This window comes from Lepus europaeus, chromosome X (genome assembly GCF_033115175.1).
Source record: "Lepus europaeus isolate LE1 chromosome X, mLepTim1.pri, whole genome shotgun sequence".
Taxonomy (NCBI): domain Eukaryota; kingdom Metazoa; phylum Chordata; class Mammalia; order Lagomorpha; family Leporidae; genus Lepus; species Lepus europaeus.
The window spans coordinates 133,186,769-133,203,546 of NC_084850.1; the positions used below are offsets into that span (position 1 = coordinate 133,186,769).

Below are 16,778 nucleotides of genomic sequence, written 5' to 3' on the forward strand. Positions count from 1 at the left end.
GACCCTGCTTGTCTTCAGGAAAGTAACTATTGAGCATTTCCAATTAAATCCGAAAACATGATTCTTACACTGAAACCATAGATTGAAGTAGGAATTAATAAGAATGGAGGCTTATTACAAGATATTTAGAGTTATTTAGGATGCAGTGACCAAATTGGAAGTTCTCGAGTCATCCTCAGACTCTAGCTAAAGAGGCAGGAACTGACTCCAAAAAGAGTCTGTTCTGCTCCAATGGCCACCAGTACTGCAGCCTTGACCTGGAATGGGTCTGAGATACTTGAATCTGACTATCATGTCAGTTGCCTTCCCTGAATCCATACCTTACTTCAACACTATTGCCTTGTGCTCTTGAGACATTTCGACTTTGTTGTAAACTAATGAAGGTATTGACACCCTGGGCAATTTCCTGAAAGTCCCCTGTTATTTTGCAGATGGCTCCATTAGGCATGGTCATTTAAAGTAAGTTATTTATCTATGCCCTTCTCCTCCTGAGGTCTGGACTAAGCAATAGTTTTCAGCACACTGAGATCCTGAAGAAGTAAAAATTTTCCTTTTAGCCTAAGCTAAAAATACATATTTGACTAACCATCTCTAGCTCACAATTATCATATTTATATCTCCACCTCTGACCTCTCTGTCAAACCCCAGATTTGTATATCTGATTGCCTTCTTAATATCTTCACTTGGATTTCTAACAGATGCTGCAAAAAGGAATGAACTACTCTTCCTTCCAAACTTATTTCTCCACCAACATTCCCCGTCTAAACTGATATCAATATCATCCTTCTAGTTATTCAAACCGGAAACCCATGAAATGATCCTTGACTCTTTCATAGCTTATATCCAATTCACCAGTAAACTCTGTTACTTTTACTTTAAAAATGTTTTCAAAATCCAATGATAGCTTACCAACTCTATTGCTCCAGCAAGGCAGCATCCTATCTCACCTAGATTATTGCAATAGCCTCCACAGGGGTCTCTCTGCCTGTATGTAGTCTTGCCCCATATGAAGTCTATTCTCCATGCAGTAGCCAGAGTGATTCTTTTTAGATGTAAATGAGATCATGTCACTCTTCAGTTCAAATTCTATCATAGACTCATTTCACTTAGGATAAAAGCTAAAGTTTTTAGATGCTTAGGGCTTCCAACACTCTAAAGGGGGGCTCCTTTGCTCTAGTGCTTCTTTTTTAAAAAAATTATTTATTCATTTGAGAGGCAGAATCACAGACAGAGAGAGAGAGAGAGACAGAGAGACAGAGAGGTCTTCCATCTGCTGGTTCACTCGCCAGATGGTCACAATGGCCAGAACTGGGCTGATCGAAAGCCAGGAGCCAGGGGCTTCTTCTTGGTCTCCCACATGGGTGGCAGGGGCCCAAGTACTTGAGCCATCTTCTACTGCCTTTCCAGACCATTAGCAGAGAGCTGGATCAGAAGAGGAAGCAGCCATGACACAAACTGGTGCCCATATGGGATGCTGATGCCACAGGCAGAGAGAGGCTCAGCCCACTACACTATAGCCCCAACCTGCTCTGGTGCTTCTTAATAGTTTGTATAGTCTAGGTGTAGAAGTAAATTTGAGTTACTGGGGCAAGCACTGTACTCTCATAAATTCAAGTGAATAATAATCAGTACAACCTCTCCGGAATCCATTTTATCCTCACAAATTTGAACTTCATCTGTTGAAAATACTTGTCAAGGCTGGCACCGCAGCTCACTAGGCTAATCCTCCGCCTGCGGCGCCAGCACACTGGGTTCTAGTCCCGGTCGGGGTGCCAGATTCTGTCCTGGTTGCCCCTTTTCCAGTCCAGCTCTCTGCTGTGGCCCGGGGGTGCAGTGGAGGATGGCCCAAGTGCTTGGGCCCTGCACCCGCATGGGAGGCCAGGAGAAACACCTGGCTCCTGACTTCAGATCAGCGTGGTGCGCAGGCCGCGGTGGCCATTGGAGGGTGAACCAATGGAAAAGGAAGACCTTTCTCCCAGTCTCTCTCTCTCACTGTCCACTCTGCCTGTCAAAAAAGAAAAAGAAAAAAGAAAGAAAGAAAAGAAAATACTTGTCAATTTGGTTAATGGAGAGTATCTTTGCTTTATCTGCAAGGAAAAAGTACTATTATGTTACTGGAAATATAAACAGGAAAGAATTTTTAGCTTCTTCTTTGGGCTGAAAAGCCTACTTCTAATTTATTTTCTTTTTTAAAATAAGTTTGCTTCTTTATTTTGAAAGTCAGAGCTGGAGAGGAAGAGACAGAGAGAGATCTTCCATCTTCTGGTTCACTCCCCAGATGGCTGCAATGGCCAGGACTGGGCCAGTCTGAAGTTAGGAGCCAGTAACTTCATTGGGGTCTCCCATGTAGGTATCAGGAGCCCAAACACTTGGGATATCTCCTGCTGCTTTCCCTAGGCCATTAGCAGTGAGCTGGATTGGAAGTGGAGCAGCCAAGACTTGAACTGGTGTCCATATGGAATGCTGACATCACAGGTGGCAGCTTTCCCGGCTATGTCACAATGCTGGTCCCTATAATTTATTTTCTGTAAAGCACTTCCAAATTCACTTTATGTGATAGACATGTGGTCAAAAGCAATTGTACTAAATGCAAATGAGTCTTTGCCATGTCAACTGTTAAATTTCTCTGAGCTTTGTATTCCTGATACTCCTCCTGGTTCCTGTCAGAAGCATTACTCAATCAATTTTAAGATAAGAAACTGCACAAAACATCCTTTCTTCTGTGATGTTTGCCAAAGATATCTTCTCAGCTTGGGAAGCTGGAGGAGTGTTTCGCTATAGCTGTTTGGCAGCCTCACCATTTGTGAACGTGTTGGAAGTATATAAAAAGTTGAGCAGTAAGGGAAAAATGGATCTCAAAGTCTATGCACTTTGCTCCAGAAAACTGAAGACCCACCTCAGGTTTGAGCCTCTGAAGAGGGAACTTTCTGATTGGACTCCATGGTTATCTGGTTTTAGATGTTAGCAATACAGCAGATCAGAAACAGGGAGGGGATTTGTGGTGGGCAGGGCTACTCAAAGTCGATACTCCAAGAAGCCACAGTGAACTCCGAACATGCAAAGACAGCAGAATTCTTAGCAATAAAGCTATTTGGAGCCATTTAATGGCAAGCCCTGAAGACATTGTCACGTTAATAGCCAAGCCAGTAATAATGTTCCAGATGATCACACTGAAACATCTAAAGGAAAAATATGCACGGAATGATGTCCAGGCAACATCCTGACTAAGATGAAAAACATTTTAGAAAAATGCGTATCTAAAATGGTTTTAAAATGTAAAACTGGTAGAATCAAAGCAGTATTTTGTGTTTTTGCAAATTCTCAGAATGTGAGGGATTGCTGAGGACTTACTAGACCTGCATGAAGTTGGCAGATAAATCAGCCTGTGACGCATTGGAAAAAATGAGGTCTCTTAAATACCCTGGTGTCGAAATCCAGCCCCTCTACCCATCAGTTGTTGGAATTTGAATCAGTCATTAGAACACGCAGAAGCTCCGTTTCCTTAGTTATAGAATGGATCTCACAATTCCTACTTGTAAGGGTTGTTGTGGAAAGTTTATGTATGGAGCTCAGTGCAAAGTATGCAATCAACAAAGATAACATCTGCAAGTGTTGGGCGGGGTGGGGGGGAGGGAAGGATTCATTTACATCCATGACCTCTGTTTCTCTCAAGTTTTCTTTATATGTAGGTTTTATGCTAGAACATGGCCATAATTAAGTGAGAAGTTCTCAATAACTGGGCTCATGTAGACTGTCTGTCTGACTCTCTTTGCCTTTCACAAATGATTCTACTCATTCCATTGGTGAGCTCCTCCAGCCTACTGTTTTAGCACAGGCCATCAAGTTTCTCCTTTTCCTACAGTCCAAATGAACCTTTGAATCAAACTCAGTCAATCTCTGCTGCAGTGTCCTTGATAGATGACCTTGCAGAAGGCTTGCTTAAACATTGTAGTATGGAAATTTACTCCCCAGATGCACTGCACCTTCCATTTTGAGTAGCTTTTATTACTAGACTTCTAGCATTGTTTTTCATGTTCTAATGTATTAATTGATGCAATACGCACAATATCCCTATGAGATGGTGTTAGACCATCATCAGCTTTGAAGCAAAGAAATTAGGTATACAGAGGTTATCAAGTGCCTGAAGTCACACTGCTGACCAGTGACAGCAAATCCCCTGTTACCCAACTCTTCTTCTGAATGACAGGACCGTGATGGAGCACAGTTGTCCACCCTAACTCTTCTCCTCCATATCTGGATTGTTCCTCAAATTGTATTATTTAATATCCATCTTCTCTCTTTTTTATTTTCTTCTGGATATCTCAGACCTCTCTAAAAGTGAGTAAGATGCTCCAGATTGTTTGGTTTCTAATATTTCCTTAACAAAGTGGGAGATAGTCTAAGAGGGATTTACATTTTCTTGAGCATCCAAGGTTGATTTACAGCTCATATTACACTTAACTAGGCTACTGTAGTAACTAACTGGTCTCCTTTCTTCTACCCTTGGTATCTGTTCTCTAAGTAACATCAGACCACTATTCTGCTTGAAACCTTCTATTGTCTTCCAACATTGCTCGCAGTAAAAGCCAAAGTCCTATAACTGTGTCTAAGGCCCTCAGGGCGGCCTCAACTTCCCTCTTGACTTCACTCCTGGCAATTTCCCCTGCACACTGGACTCCAGCCACAAAGGCCTCTGATGTTGTTGAGACCTGCCTACACCCTTTGCACCTGCTGCTCCCTGTCAGGAAGTATTTCCCCAGATAACCACAGGGCTTTCATCATTTTTTAATAAAGAGATTTTATTCTAATAGCTATAAATGTGGTGTTTGTCAAAATGAAAACTGAAAACAAGTACACAAAACAATTGATTACTGATCATGTGTTGAAAGCAGGAAGAGGTTCCACGACACCAAATAAAACAATTCCGAGGTTTTCCCCAAGAGAAATTTCACAGCTCCAACTTCTTCAGTGTTTATCAAAATATGAAAGAATAATTCAGTGGCAAATCAGACTCTTGCAAGCTGTGGGAGAGAAAGCTACTTCACACGTGGAGATCAGGGTATTTCCGGGGGCTGTGGTTGTAGAATGGACCAACCCTCCCAGGTAGCACATGCTCCTGCTGGTGTGACCCCAGACACCCCGCCAACATGTCTTAACAGGTGCATGAGTGAGTGAGTGAATGCTAGGAATGACAGGCTCCCTCTCTGGCCATGTGCTTACCAACTGGGCCAGCGGGGAGAGTTGGATGCCACGGCCTCCCAGCCCCACCTCCCCAGGTGATGGTGTGAGCAAGAGTACAAGCACAATGCTATGGAATGCAGGGTGACCCAAAGACAAGTGAGCCCCCGGGCTCTCTCTTGTGACCATGCAGAGTGGTTTTGTTGTTTTTTTTTTGTTTTTTTTTGTTTTGTTTTGTTTTGTTTTTTTTTTGTCACTGCCTCTCAAGTTCCCGAAGTGGAGCCACCAATCCGAAGTACCAGCACTCAGGTCGTTACTGCAAAACCCACACTAGGCAGTCTCCCTGCTGTGTGTTCCAGTGTTCTCCTCAGCTTGGGTTTTAAACTATTTTATAAAATGCATTGGGGCTGGCCCTGTGGCATAGTATGTTAAGCCTCTGCCTGCAGTGCTGGCATCCCATACGGGTGCCTGTCAAAGTCCTGGCTGCTTCCACTTCCCATCCAGCTCCCTGCTAATAGCCTGGGGAAAACAGTGGAGGATGGCCCAAGGCCTTGGGGCCCTGCACACACGTGGAAGACCCAGAAGAAGCTCCTGGCTCCTGGCTTCGAATTGGCCCAGTTCTGGCTGTTGTGGCCATCTAGAGGGTAAACCAGCGGATGGAAGACCTCTCTCTCTGTCTCTTCCTCTCTCTGTGGCTCTAACTTTCAAATAAATAAATAAATTTTTAAAAAAATTAGGGGCTGATGCTGTAGCCTAGCTGGTAAAGCCACCATCTGTGGTGCCTGCATCCCATATGGTAGCACCAGTTCGAGTCCCAGCTGCTCCACTTCCAATCCAGCTCCCTGCTAATGCACCTGGGAAAGCAGCAGCAGATGGCCCAAGTGCTTGGGCCCCAGAATCCACCTGGAAGACCTGGAAGAAACTTCTGGCTCCTGGCTTTGGCCTGGTCCACCTCTGGCCATCTGGGGAGTGAACTAATGGATGGAACATTTCTCTCTCTCTCTCTCTCTCTCTCTCTCTCTCTCTCTGTAACTTTGCCTTTAATAAACCCTTTAAAAAGAAAATAAAATGCACTGAATTTGGATTAAAAATCAATGACCAGATAAGTCTTAACAGATATAACACCCACCCCTTGGTGCTTCTAACTCTTAATATAACACAGCTACAGACTCCTGGAGACCAGGTGTCAATGTACCTAAATCCTTTCTCAGGACTAAACAATGAGTTGATTTTCTTTTTACAATATTTTTTTAAGAGCTGAGTAATATTGCATAGGAGTATCAAAAACTCCCTCAATGGCAGAGGCCCAGAAACAGAAACTATTTCTATTAACTAAGAACCTGGCTGCAGGCTGTGTTTGCATAGGAACAGCTTGGTACGATGCACACTGTGAGCAACCCATGAAGTACCAGGACTTCTGGTACTCTGGGCCACAGAGTCGCATGTTGCCACATGAGAGGAAAGCAGAGGGTGGAGGCGGAGGAAGTGGGGGAAAGGGGATTCTCATTCACTTCTGAATTCCAGAGCTGACTGGACAGCCAGTCCAGCCCTTCATAGAGCCCACCCCTGCTGGTGGCACAGGTGGCTCAAAAGTACCAGTTCCTGTGGCTTAGGGAATGCTGCCCCATCTTGTCTGTGATTCATTCATGGCACTGGGGAGGTCCTGCTTGTTGGCAAACACCAGGAGGACCACGTCTCGCAGCTCATCCTCAGCTAGCATCCTCATGAGCTCTTCCCGTGTCTTGTTCGCATGTTCTCTGTCATTGCTGTCCACAGCAAAGATCAAGCCTTGGGTGTTTTGTTAGTAGTGGTGCCACGGGGCTGAATCTTGTCTTGCCCACTCACCTTCCACACAGTGATACCCACATTCTTGTATTCAACAGTCTTCACGTTGAAAACTGGTGGTCACAAGTTCACCAAGCTTCAGCTTGAACTGCATCGTCTTCCCTGCAGTATCCAGGTCCACCAAAGGATGCTCATTTCCTTCTTGCCAAAAAGGCCCTTGGGGAGGTTTGCAGAAAATATTCCCCTTGCTTGTGGACAAGTGGAAGCTACACCAGCAGGAGACCTCAACAATAGCTGCTTGGAGCCAGACGTTGGTTGTGCTCCCACAAGATGGCCTCACCCTTTCTTCCAGGTCTCTGCTCGAATGTCACCTTCTCAGAGAGGACCTCCTCATAGAAAGTGTCTTTCCCAACTTCATACTTCTCTAGCCTCCATTTCCTGCTTGTTCTCACCAACTGTTTGTTTCTTTTCTCTCCCATCACCTCATGTAACATGATATTCATAAGAACTTGTGCTGCCTTACTCATTAGTGCATATCCAATATCTAGAATTGTATCTGGCACATATCAGGTACTCAGTCAATAATGATTAAATCAAGATTCTTGTTGTTTTGGGCACGGGTTGTTGCTGATCAGAGCAGTCCTGGATTGCATCCTGGACTGGATCCTGCATTGGTTGTGTGGCTGTTTTAGGCGGAGCATTTGCATCTACTCATAGCATTTTACCTTTTGTTGGATTTTTTATTAAAATGGAAAGTATGTTGTGTCTTTGGATTGTTTACTTTCTCATTCTATTATCAGAGAGGAAATGAGGCAGGCAGCATTTGACTTGTCCTGGTGAATCCTTAATGGACCAGAGATACACATTTTCAAGTGCAAACCACATTCTAAAATTTACAATTTCTAGTTCTGTCAGCCGTCAAGGGCAAACTTCCTTCTACCACTTATGAAATATAACCTCACCCTCGACTCTTCTCAAAATTAGAACAGCTTTCCTGCACTTCCAACCTTCTGATATTTTCAGGTTCTCCATTCTTTCTCAAAGGTACTATATTCCTTTAGGCCAGTTGTTTTTCTGCGTCCCATCCCCTGTGTCTTTAGTGGATTCTTTCCATTCTCAGAAAGGCTTCAAAGACAATAGTTCCAGATAACTATCCGAACATTGGCTTCTCCTCAGTGGAGAGAAAACAACAATTTCAACAATCCAGTTAGTGCTTGCGGGCAGCCATTATGAGCTGGTTCTCTTCTAGAACCATTGTAGAAGAATCTCCCCCTCTTCCTTCCCTTGTCAAAGTCTCCTGGTTTCCAACACTTTGCCTCACTGTTATCTCTGGCTCCTTGTCCATCTATTCTGAGCACTTAGCATTTTGATCATATAGATCTGATTTTCTGCCTTGGTGAATTGCAGTGGGACTTCTCCCATATTCATAGGAGCTGAAGAGGTTTGTTTCGGTGTTTATTGCAGTTAACATTCCAACTCTGTTCAGAGAGTCACATGGTGCTACAGCTTCTTCTGGCTGATTTTTCTCCCAATGCCTGGGAGAAGTGAGTGTATTCTCAGTGTCCTTGAAGGTGGGAGGAGCATTGCTGAGATTTTTGCACTGATTCCCCCCCATCCCACTATCTTTTAACATTTGTTATTATTATTACTTACACTTGCCAATTGCTTTGTAGCTTAAGGGATAATATGTCTTGATTCACATCAGGTGTGTTAGAACGAAATCCATTAGACTCACTGAAGGCGCAAGTCCCTCTGCTATTGTTTGCCTGTACTTTCATTATTTTTTTAAAGATTTATTTATTTAGGGCCGGCGCCGTGGCTCAACAGGCTAATCCTCCGCCTTGCGGTGCCGGCACACCGGGTTCTAGTCCCGGTTGGGGTGCCGGATTTTGTCCCGGTTGCCCCTCTTCCAGGCCAGCTCTCTGCTGTGGCCAGGGAGTGCAGTGGAGGATGGCCCAAGTGCTTGGGCCCTGCACCCCATGGGAGACCAGGAGAAGCACCTGGCTCCTGCCATCGGATCAGCGCAGTGCGCCGGCCGCAGCGCGCCGGCCGTGGCAGCCATTGGAGGGTGAACCAACGGCAAAGGAAGACCTTTCTCTGTCTCTCTCTCACTGTCCACTCCGTCTGTCAAAAAAAAAATAAAAATAAAGAGATTTATTTATTTATTTATTTGAAAGGCAGAGTTACAGAGAGGTAGAGGCAGAGAGAGAGAAGTCTTCCAAACGCTGGTTCACTCCCCAAATGTCTGCAATGGCCGGAGCTGAGCCGAACCGAAGCCAGGAGCCAGGAGCTTCTTCCAGGTCTCCCACACAGGTGCAGGGGTCCAAGTGCTTAGGCCATCTTCCGCTGCTTTCCCAGGCCGTAGCAGAGAGCGGGATCGGAAGTGGAGCTGCCGGGACTTGAACCCGCACCCATAGGGATGCTAGTGCCACAGGCAGAGGTTTAACCCACTACACCACAGCACTGGCCCCTCATAATTGTTCTTGAACTGCTGACTTCAGCTTAGTGAAGGACCGACCTGTCCTTTAGAATTAAGTGCAGGAATCCGTGTCCTGGCTCCATCACTTATTAGCTAAGTAGGGTTTTGGCAATTTGTTTTAGTTTCCTAATCTGTAAAATGGTGCTAAAAATGCTTTCCTATAGGTTTTTTGTGATGCTTAAATAAAATATTACAATACAAATTACTTTGAACAGTTACCTATACTTTTTTTTCCTTTTCTACAACAATATGTACAACTTTGGAATAGGGAGAAGTAGTGGAAATTTTTTTAAGGCTTGGTTATTACCATTTCACCTGAACCTGGAAGACTTGTTTTTCTGGGTGAAGAAATATTTTCTCTGTGTGAAGGTTTCATAATCACAGTCAAGCAAGCCCATGGGCCCTGTCATTTAAAGTGACTCCTGTCTTTTATCTGTGACACTCATGCCTACACCCTGGGAATGAGGACACTGAGCAGCTCCTGATATTCAACAGGATAACTACTAAAATCTCTTTGGATTCTTTATGGCCATGGATAACCAGAACTTGATATGCACAGTCTTTGGATCTCATACCATGAGGAAACATTCTTAACTTTCTGGGGATCTTGACTGAGTTTTGAACAGGTAAGTGACGGGGAAGGAGGTATACAACAAAGTTAGCCATAGAGTCAGTGTGTAATACAGTCATCTGACAAATGGAAAATGAGTCTTTTTAGGTTTTCCAAAGCCAAATCAAGAGAGTTCAATTGGGCAGTGGGGGTAGTCTTAGAATGTTCTAAAGTGGCTGTAGAAATGAAAATCAATCAGAAAAAAATTCCATAAAAACAAGGGCAAAGTCATTTATCTGGAAGGGAAAATACTACTACAGAAGAGGGTTTCAGTGAATAAGAACTTGAGATAAAAGTAAAAGAGGATAACTATTCATAGAATTGTTTGAAAACATATAAATGGCAACATTACTCCCATGATTCCTAATTCTGGGTCTCCGGATACTGTAAAATCACAACACTTTCAGTGTATCTTTAACAGATTTTTAGGAACATATTAACAAAATGTACAAGTTTTGATTTGGCTGTAAGGTTCTAAGAGAACTAAATTTCTCTAGGATTAATGAATAACGTTTCTTTATTTAATTTACTTAAAAAAATCTTTCTAAAATCTGTTTGCATATCTGTCCTCTCCAGGATGAACTTAACTTTCTATTGGTTCAGCAGATTGTTTACGATTTTCTTCTTCTTCTTCTTCTTTTTTTTTTTTTTTTTTGGTCTTCCCTTCTCAGTGCCCAACCCAAGTTCAAAGGCTGATGAGAGAGCAAAACTACAGGGAAAGTCACTCAGTGGATGGGATCTTGGTGCACCGGGAAAGATGTCAGGTTCTTCCTGGCTCCTTCTCAGCCTTGTGGCTGTCACTGCTGCTCAGTCTACCATCGAGGAACTGGCCAAGACATTTTTGGAGAAGTTTAACCAGGAAGCTGAAGACCTGTCTTATCAAAGTGCACTTGCTTCTTGGGATTATAACACCAATATTACCGAAGAGAATGTCCAAAAGATGGTGAGTTTTCATGGTTACATGGGGCTCTTTTTGTTTCTTAAAGATTATATAAAACTGAAAATAGAAATCAAACAAATGCTCTGAGCTATGAGGCTGGATGTTTGCCTCTGCATCTCTGATTCTGGAGACCAGGATGACTAAATTTAATTGACCTTGGGGTTCATTTGGAAAGTTTTTATGAAATAATTCACTGGTCTGCAGATTCTAGGAAACAAGTGACTATGCTTTATAATGCTACCACCATAATTCTCAAAGACTTTATGGAAATGTCATAAGTTATTGGGTTAATAATTTCCTCTTGCCCAAAGTGTCAACAAGAATATCTGAAGATTTTCTACAAATGATCCATTAACTGAATAAATTAAACTGGAGGCTTAGTGAAAGAACTAGGTAGTAATTAAGCTACTCATGGGTAGGGTGAGTCTGGACTTGGGAATTCCTTCTCTTATTGTCACAGAGCTCTGAGGGACTTTCAAAGGTCACAGCAGAGCCCTCCAAGAAAAACTATAATTAAACAAGTTTGGAAAAATCTCAGAACATTCTGGAACTGTGAGATGCTTTATTTGAGAAGTGCAAAGATTTAAGAATTTTTTTTTCTCCGCCATAAGATTATGGGTTACTTCTCTTGATAGGGAGATAAGTCATGAGCCTACCTGTGTAGGAAGGGCCAGAGAAAAAATGAGAATTTCTGTGTAGTGGAATGAGGAAAATGTAGAAGCAAGCCAGCAATTACATATCTAAAGTCTTGCTCTTCAATAACCTTGATGGGTGGGTCTTTTGTGAGGTTGAATGAGGGAAGAAATGTAGTAACAAGCTATCATTTACATATCAAAAGTCTTATCGCTGTTAATAACCTGGTTGGGTTGCATCCCAGCCCTCTCCCTAAGGGCAGTTTAGGGGAATCTGAACTGCCCTGCACTAAAGGGGCTGTCAGGAAGCTCTGGGAGGAATTCTAGCAATTCTAAACCCAGGAAGCCCTCCAGCCAGGAGACATGCCAGACAGCCTGGCAGGAGAGGGCCCGTACCCGAGTGTGTAAAACTCCAGCTGCGTTCAGACTGGGCTCTCAGCTCTTTACTGAGATGCCCACCTGATTTGTCAGATGGATGCTCTTCATTATCTCTTTTCATTAAACTGTTCCTCAATATTCACTTGAAAAAAAAAGGAAGACGGAAAACAAGAAAAAAGAACTTCTCTCATAGATGCCAAAGAAATACCCTCTAAACTTGATGGCTGGAAAATTGCACATTATTTGAGAAAAGGTTTTTTTGTGGTACAGGTTCAGCAATACTTTCCTACAAATAGGTAGTTGGGAAAGTTTTTTTTTTTTCCCAAATGGTTAGTGTGTTGCATGTTTAAATTAAATTATTCATGGAACAGATCAAATCTGAGACTTACTATGTCATTTGAAATTCCCTCCAAAGAGATTATTTTTTCTGTTTTTCTAAAATTCAAGGAAGCTGGAGAGTTTTTGACAGGCCACTATTGTCAGAAGAGATGTTTTTTCTTTCCTCACACTTTGGCCTTACCTCTCTTCATCTCTTGGTGTTAGCGTTCTTCACAATTCTGATTTGATTTCTGTTGGAGGTGACTTCAATGTATTGTGTGTCTGTCTGCATTTTCTGCTGGATACTTCATGAATAGTGACGAAGAGTACACTAGCATCATGCCTCAGAGGTGTGGAGCCAGACTGCCGCATCTAAATCCTGCTTCCATTGCTTTTTAGCTAGGTGAACTTGAGCTACTTAATTAGACTCTCTGGGCACCCCTATCTGTCTCAGAGGGCTCCTGTGAAGATCGAATTGATACACAAAACCACCACAATAGAGCTTCATCTGTGTGTGCACACAAGAACACTAAGACATTGCCATTAGTGTGATGGGGAGTTAGGACTTTTAAAGAGACATAACTGTTCTGTTGAGATCTCGGATGCTAAGAATGTGTATTATGGGATGAGATGTAGTGATGTGTGCCAAAACCATCTTTGGATCATTAAAACACTCACTTTTCAATGTACCAGTAGAGTAGAGCAAAACTCAGGAATGAAAGAGCATTAAGTTACTAAGTGTGGCTAGACTGGAAGAAAGTCCAAGCTTTTTAAGGAAGAAGTGAGAATATTTGGGGCAGGCATTGTGGCATAGCAGGTAAAACTATTTCCTGCAATGCTGGTGGGATGCCAGTTCCAGTCCCGGCTGCTCTACTTCCGATCCAGCTCCCTGCTAATGGCCTGGGAGAGCAGCAGAAGATGGCCCAAGTGCTTGAGCCCCTGCACCGATGTGAGAAACCCAGATGAAGCTCCTGGCTCCTGGCTTCGGCCTGGCCCAGCCCCCGGCCATTGTGGCCATCTGGGGAGTGAACCAGTGGATGGAAGATCTCTCTTTCTCTCTCCCTCTTTCTGTAACTCTGACTTTCAAATCAATAATTTTTTAAAAAGAAAAAGTGAGAATATTTAAGTATAAGAAGACAGCAAGGGTCCCAACACCTCCTTCCTCTGGCAGTGGTGGAGGCTGCATCAACGCACTTCAGTGCTGCTGTGTGGGTTTACCTGCAGAGGGAGACAATGGCAGGACTGGCTTCTACTCTCATTGAGATCCCCTGATTCAGTGGGCACCATGGCAGGTTCTACCCAAAGTAACAAGCTGAGCAGGCTGCTGAGATACAAAGGTAGGGAATGCAGTGTAGGGTGGTCACATATATGTGTCTGATACAGTAAGTGTGCACTCTGGGACCAGACAACCAGCCTCTGCTCAAATCCTAGCTCTGAATCTTTTAATTTTTTTTTTTAATTTGTTGGGTTAGAAAGGAGAGAGAGAGAGAGAGAGAGAGAGATCTTTCATATGCTGGTTCACTCCTCCAAACACTTGGGCCATCTTCTGCTGTTTTCCCAATTGTATTAGCAGGCAGCTGGATGGGAAGTGGAGCAGCTGGGACTTGAACCTGCACCCATATGAGATGCTGGCATCCCATGGAGTAGCTTTACCCTGCTATGCCACAATGCTGGCCCCCAGCTCTACATTTTTTTTTAAAGATTTATTTATTGGAAAGGCAGAGTTAGAGAGAGAGGGAGAGACAGAGAGAGAGAGAGAGAGAGAGAGATCTTCCATCTGCTGGTTCCCTCCCCAGATGGCACTAATGGCCAGGGCTCGGCCACCGCCACCGAAGCCAGGAACCAGGAACTTCTTTCAGGTCTCCCAGTGGGTGGCAGGGCCCCAAACACTTGGGCCATCTTGCACTGCTTTCCCAAGTGCATCAGCAGGGAGCTGGATCAGAAGTGGAGCAGCAGCTTTACCTGCAGGCTACATCGCTGGCCCCTAGCTCTGAATCTTATAAGCTGAAGATTTTGAGCAAGTTTCTTAACTTCCTTGTGACCCATTTTCCTCATCTATAAGATGAAGATTATTAACATAATACTAGTGATATATACTATACAGGATTACTAAGTTTAGTGAAGGTGTTTGGCATGAACACATACGCATAGAACTCATTTTCAAAAAGTTTGTGGAAAACGTGTATTATGAAAAATTTGGGCATGAATTTCAATGCTCTTTTAACTCTACTTAACATAAACTTTATGCAGTCCCCTCGTGTGTGTGTGTGTGTGTGTGTGTGTGTGTGTGAGAGAGAGAGAGAGAGAGAGACTTCATATCGTGTCTGCTTAACCTTCTCTATATCAACATTGAAAACAATAATATTATCATTCATTCTGGAGAGCCCATAGTTTCATTACTATCTCCAGTGGGAAGTTCTAAATTAAAGATTTGAAAAAAATCAGAGCTAAGGGAAGCAGATGCACCCACCTCTGAGCTCCTTCTGAGATTCAAGGACCAGCTGAGGGAGGAATATGAAGGGGGGGGGGGGGGGGCAATGCAGTTCCCAGAAACACTCACGATGTTCTTTTCTTTCTTCTTGGCCTGCGGGCAGCAAAGAACCCAGGGTCAGGAATTAAGAAATATCAACCTCGGTCTGTGTATCTTGACAGCAAAACTCTCCTGCACAAAGGGGAGAATTTGTTCCCATAAATTTGCATACTATTGACTTCACCCTATGTTTTATCCTGGGCCAGCCTCCGTTTTTATAAGGCACATTGACTCACTAAGTTAGCAACAGTGTGGGTTTATTTTAAATGAGACTATCTGGTGATCTAGTGTATCTTCTTTGGGGTTAACTAGAAATGAATTTCTTGGACATTGAAAATGACTTGCTCTATACTCCTCAGTCTCTAACATTTGTTCAACAATAATCCACTCATAACTGAACATAAGTAAAATGTTAGCAATTACCATTAATATTCTTAGGGCCACATAGTTTTTTTGTTTTTTGTTTTGGTATGGCTCTTTTCAGTTTACTACAAGAAGGAGTTACACTAGTCCAGTTAAAAGCGGACCCCAAATGGTTACATCATACAAGCTGTGAGGTTTTTAAACTTGTGACACGGGACAGAAGGGCATTTCTACTCATTGCAAGGGAATCCTCACTTAAGCTTCTGTGAGCCACAGCACTTAAAGCCCGTGAACCTTCAGCTGATCGTCCTTAGCCAGTCCAGTCTCTACCAGGAACTGGCCTATGCTCTTGCGCTGGTTGCCCTGTAGCTGAATTACTTCTCCACATTCTGGACGCTCAATTGCAGTACCATTGCAGGCAGATTTCTTCTTAAACGCCTTCACTGTTTTTTTTTTTTTTTTAATCATAATCATCAAGCGATCCCTTGGAGAGTAGTAAGGGTCTTCCTGCCGTTTCTCTGTTGAATTCTTAGATGGATATAATCCTCAGTGCCAGCAGGAAGCAAGTCATCACCCTTACTTGCATCAGGAAAGGGGTCAAGAGTGGAGGTTCTAGATAGTGGGCATACGATAGGAGCCCTTTTCCTCCGTGGAAACGGCCTGTGGAAGGCTGCGGAGGGAAAAGGCGGTGGGGGGTGGTGCTCGAGGGGGAGGCTGCCGAGTTCTCAGCGGCTGCGCAGTGACTGGAGCACACATAGAATTTCTACTCTTGGTTTTCTGATAGGTTTATTACCTCACAGAAGTTTTGCAAACCATTTACAATTTTTATGTCATAAACGTGTTTTTCGCAGAACATTAGTACGTAGACAATTGTTTAGAAAACAAACTCGCACTCCCATATGGGATGCAGGCATCCCAAGCAGTGGCTTAACCCACAGTGCCAGAACGCCAGCCTCTCCTGGACCATTTTTGTGCCTGGAGAGAGCAAGAGGAAATAGAAGAGGCGACCTGCTCACTGCTGCAGTGTTTGGCAGTAGCTACTAAAGCTGCCCCAAACGCCAGTCCACGCAGCTGAAGTACTGAGGGTGGAAGGTCTCTAAGAACACGTTGTAAATATTTCTTGCCAAGTTACTGGAGGCTGGGAAGAGAGAGAGGAGGCACACACGTATTCTTTGGCTGGTCTCTAGTGCTTCCTCAGGCTTCTGCTGCCGGGGCCACAGATTCCTCAGGTATCCCCTGTAAATCTGATGCTATTTCTATTTTACATTCGTATTCCCACTTAGCTTCCTGTTCCTCTTTTAGATTTCAGAACCTAGTCTTCTGTCTCTAGGCCCAGAGCCTCAATGAACTCTGAGCAGGGTAGTTCTGAGCCGCTTTCTCTACCTAAGGAAGAAGGCCAACTTAATCCTGATTTTTAACGAGTCTGTCCCCTACTTCCTGACACATAAATATCTATACACAGGTGTAGGAGTGGGGGAAGATCACCATGCTGCAAGTACAGTGGAATTCAGAAGTGAGCACTTTTTTTGAATGACAAAATTTAGAAAAAATTAAAATATTTCAAA

At 43.6% G+C, this 16,778-nt stretch overlaps 1 protein-coding gene and 1 pseudogene across 1 annotated transcript in view; one reads left to right on the forward strand and one right to left on the reverse strand.

Moving 5' to 3' along the window:
- Nucleotides 1-3,131: 3,131 nt before the first annotated feature.
- On the reverse strand, nucleotides 3,132-7,490 carry LOC133752888 (ADP-ribosylation factor 1-like; annotated as a pseudogene).
- A 2,515-nt stretch (nucleotides 7,491-10,005) lies between these two features.
- Nucleotides 10,006-16,778, forward strand: part of ACE2 (angiotensin converting enzyme 2) — a 44,819-nt gene continuing 38,046 nt past the window's right edge. The window contains 2 exon segments of the mRNA XM_062183654.1: nucleotides 10,006-10,068; nucleotides 10,724-10,995. Of these exon segments, the coding sequence (XP_062039638.1) occupies nucleotides 10,810-10,995 (186 nt within the window). The 5' untranslated portion in view covers nucleotides 10,006-10,068; nucleotides 10,724-10,809.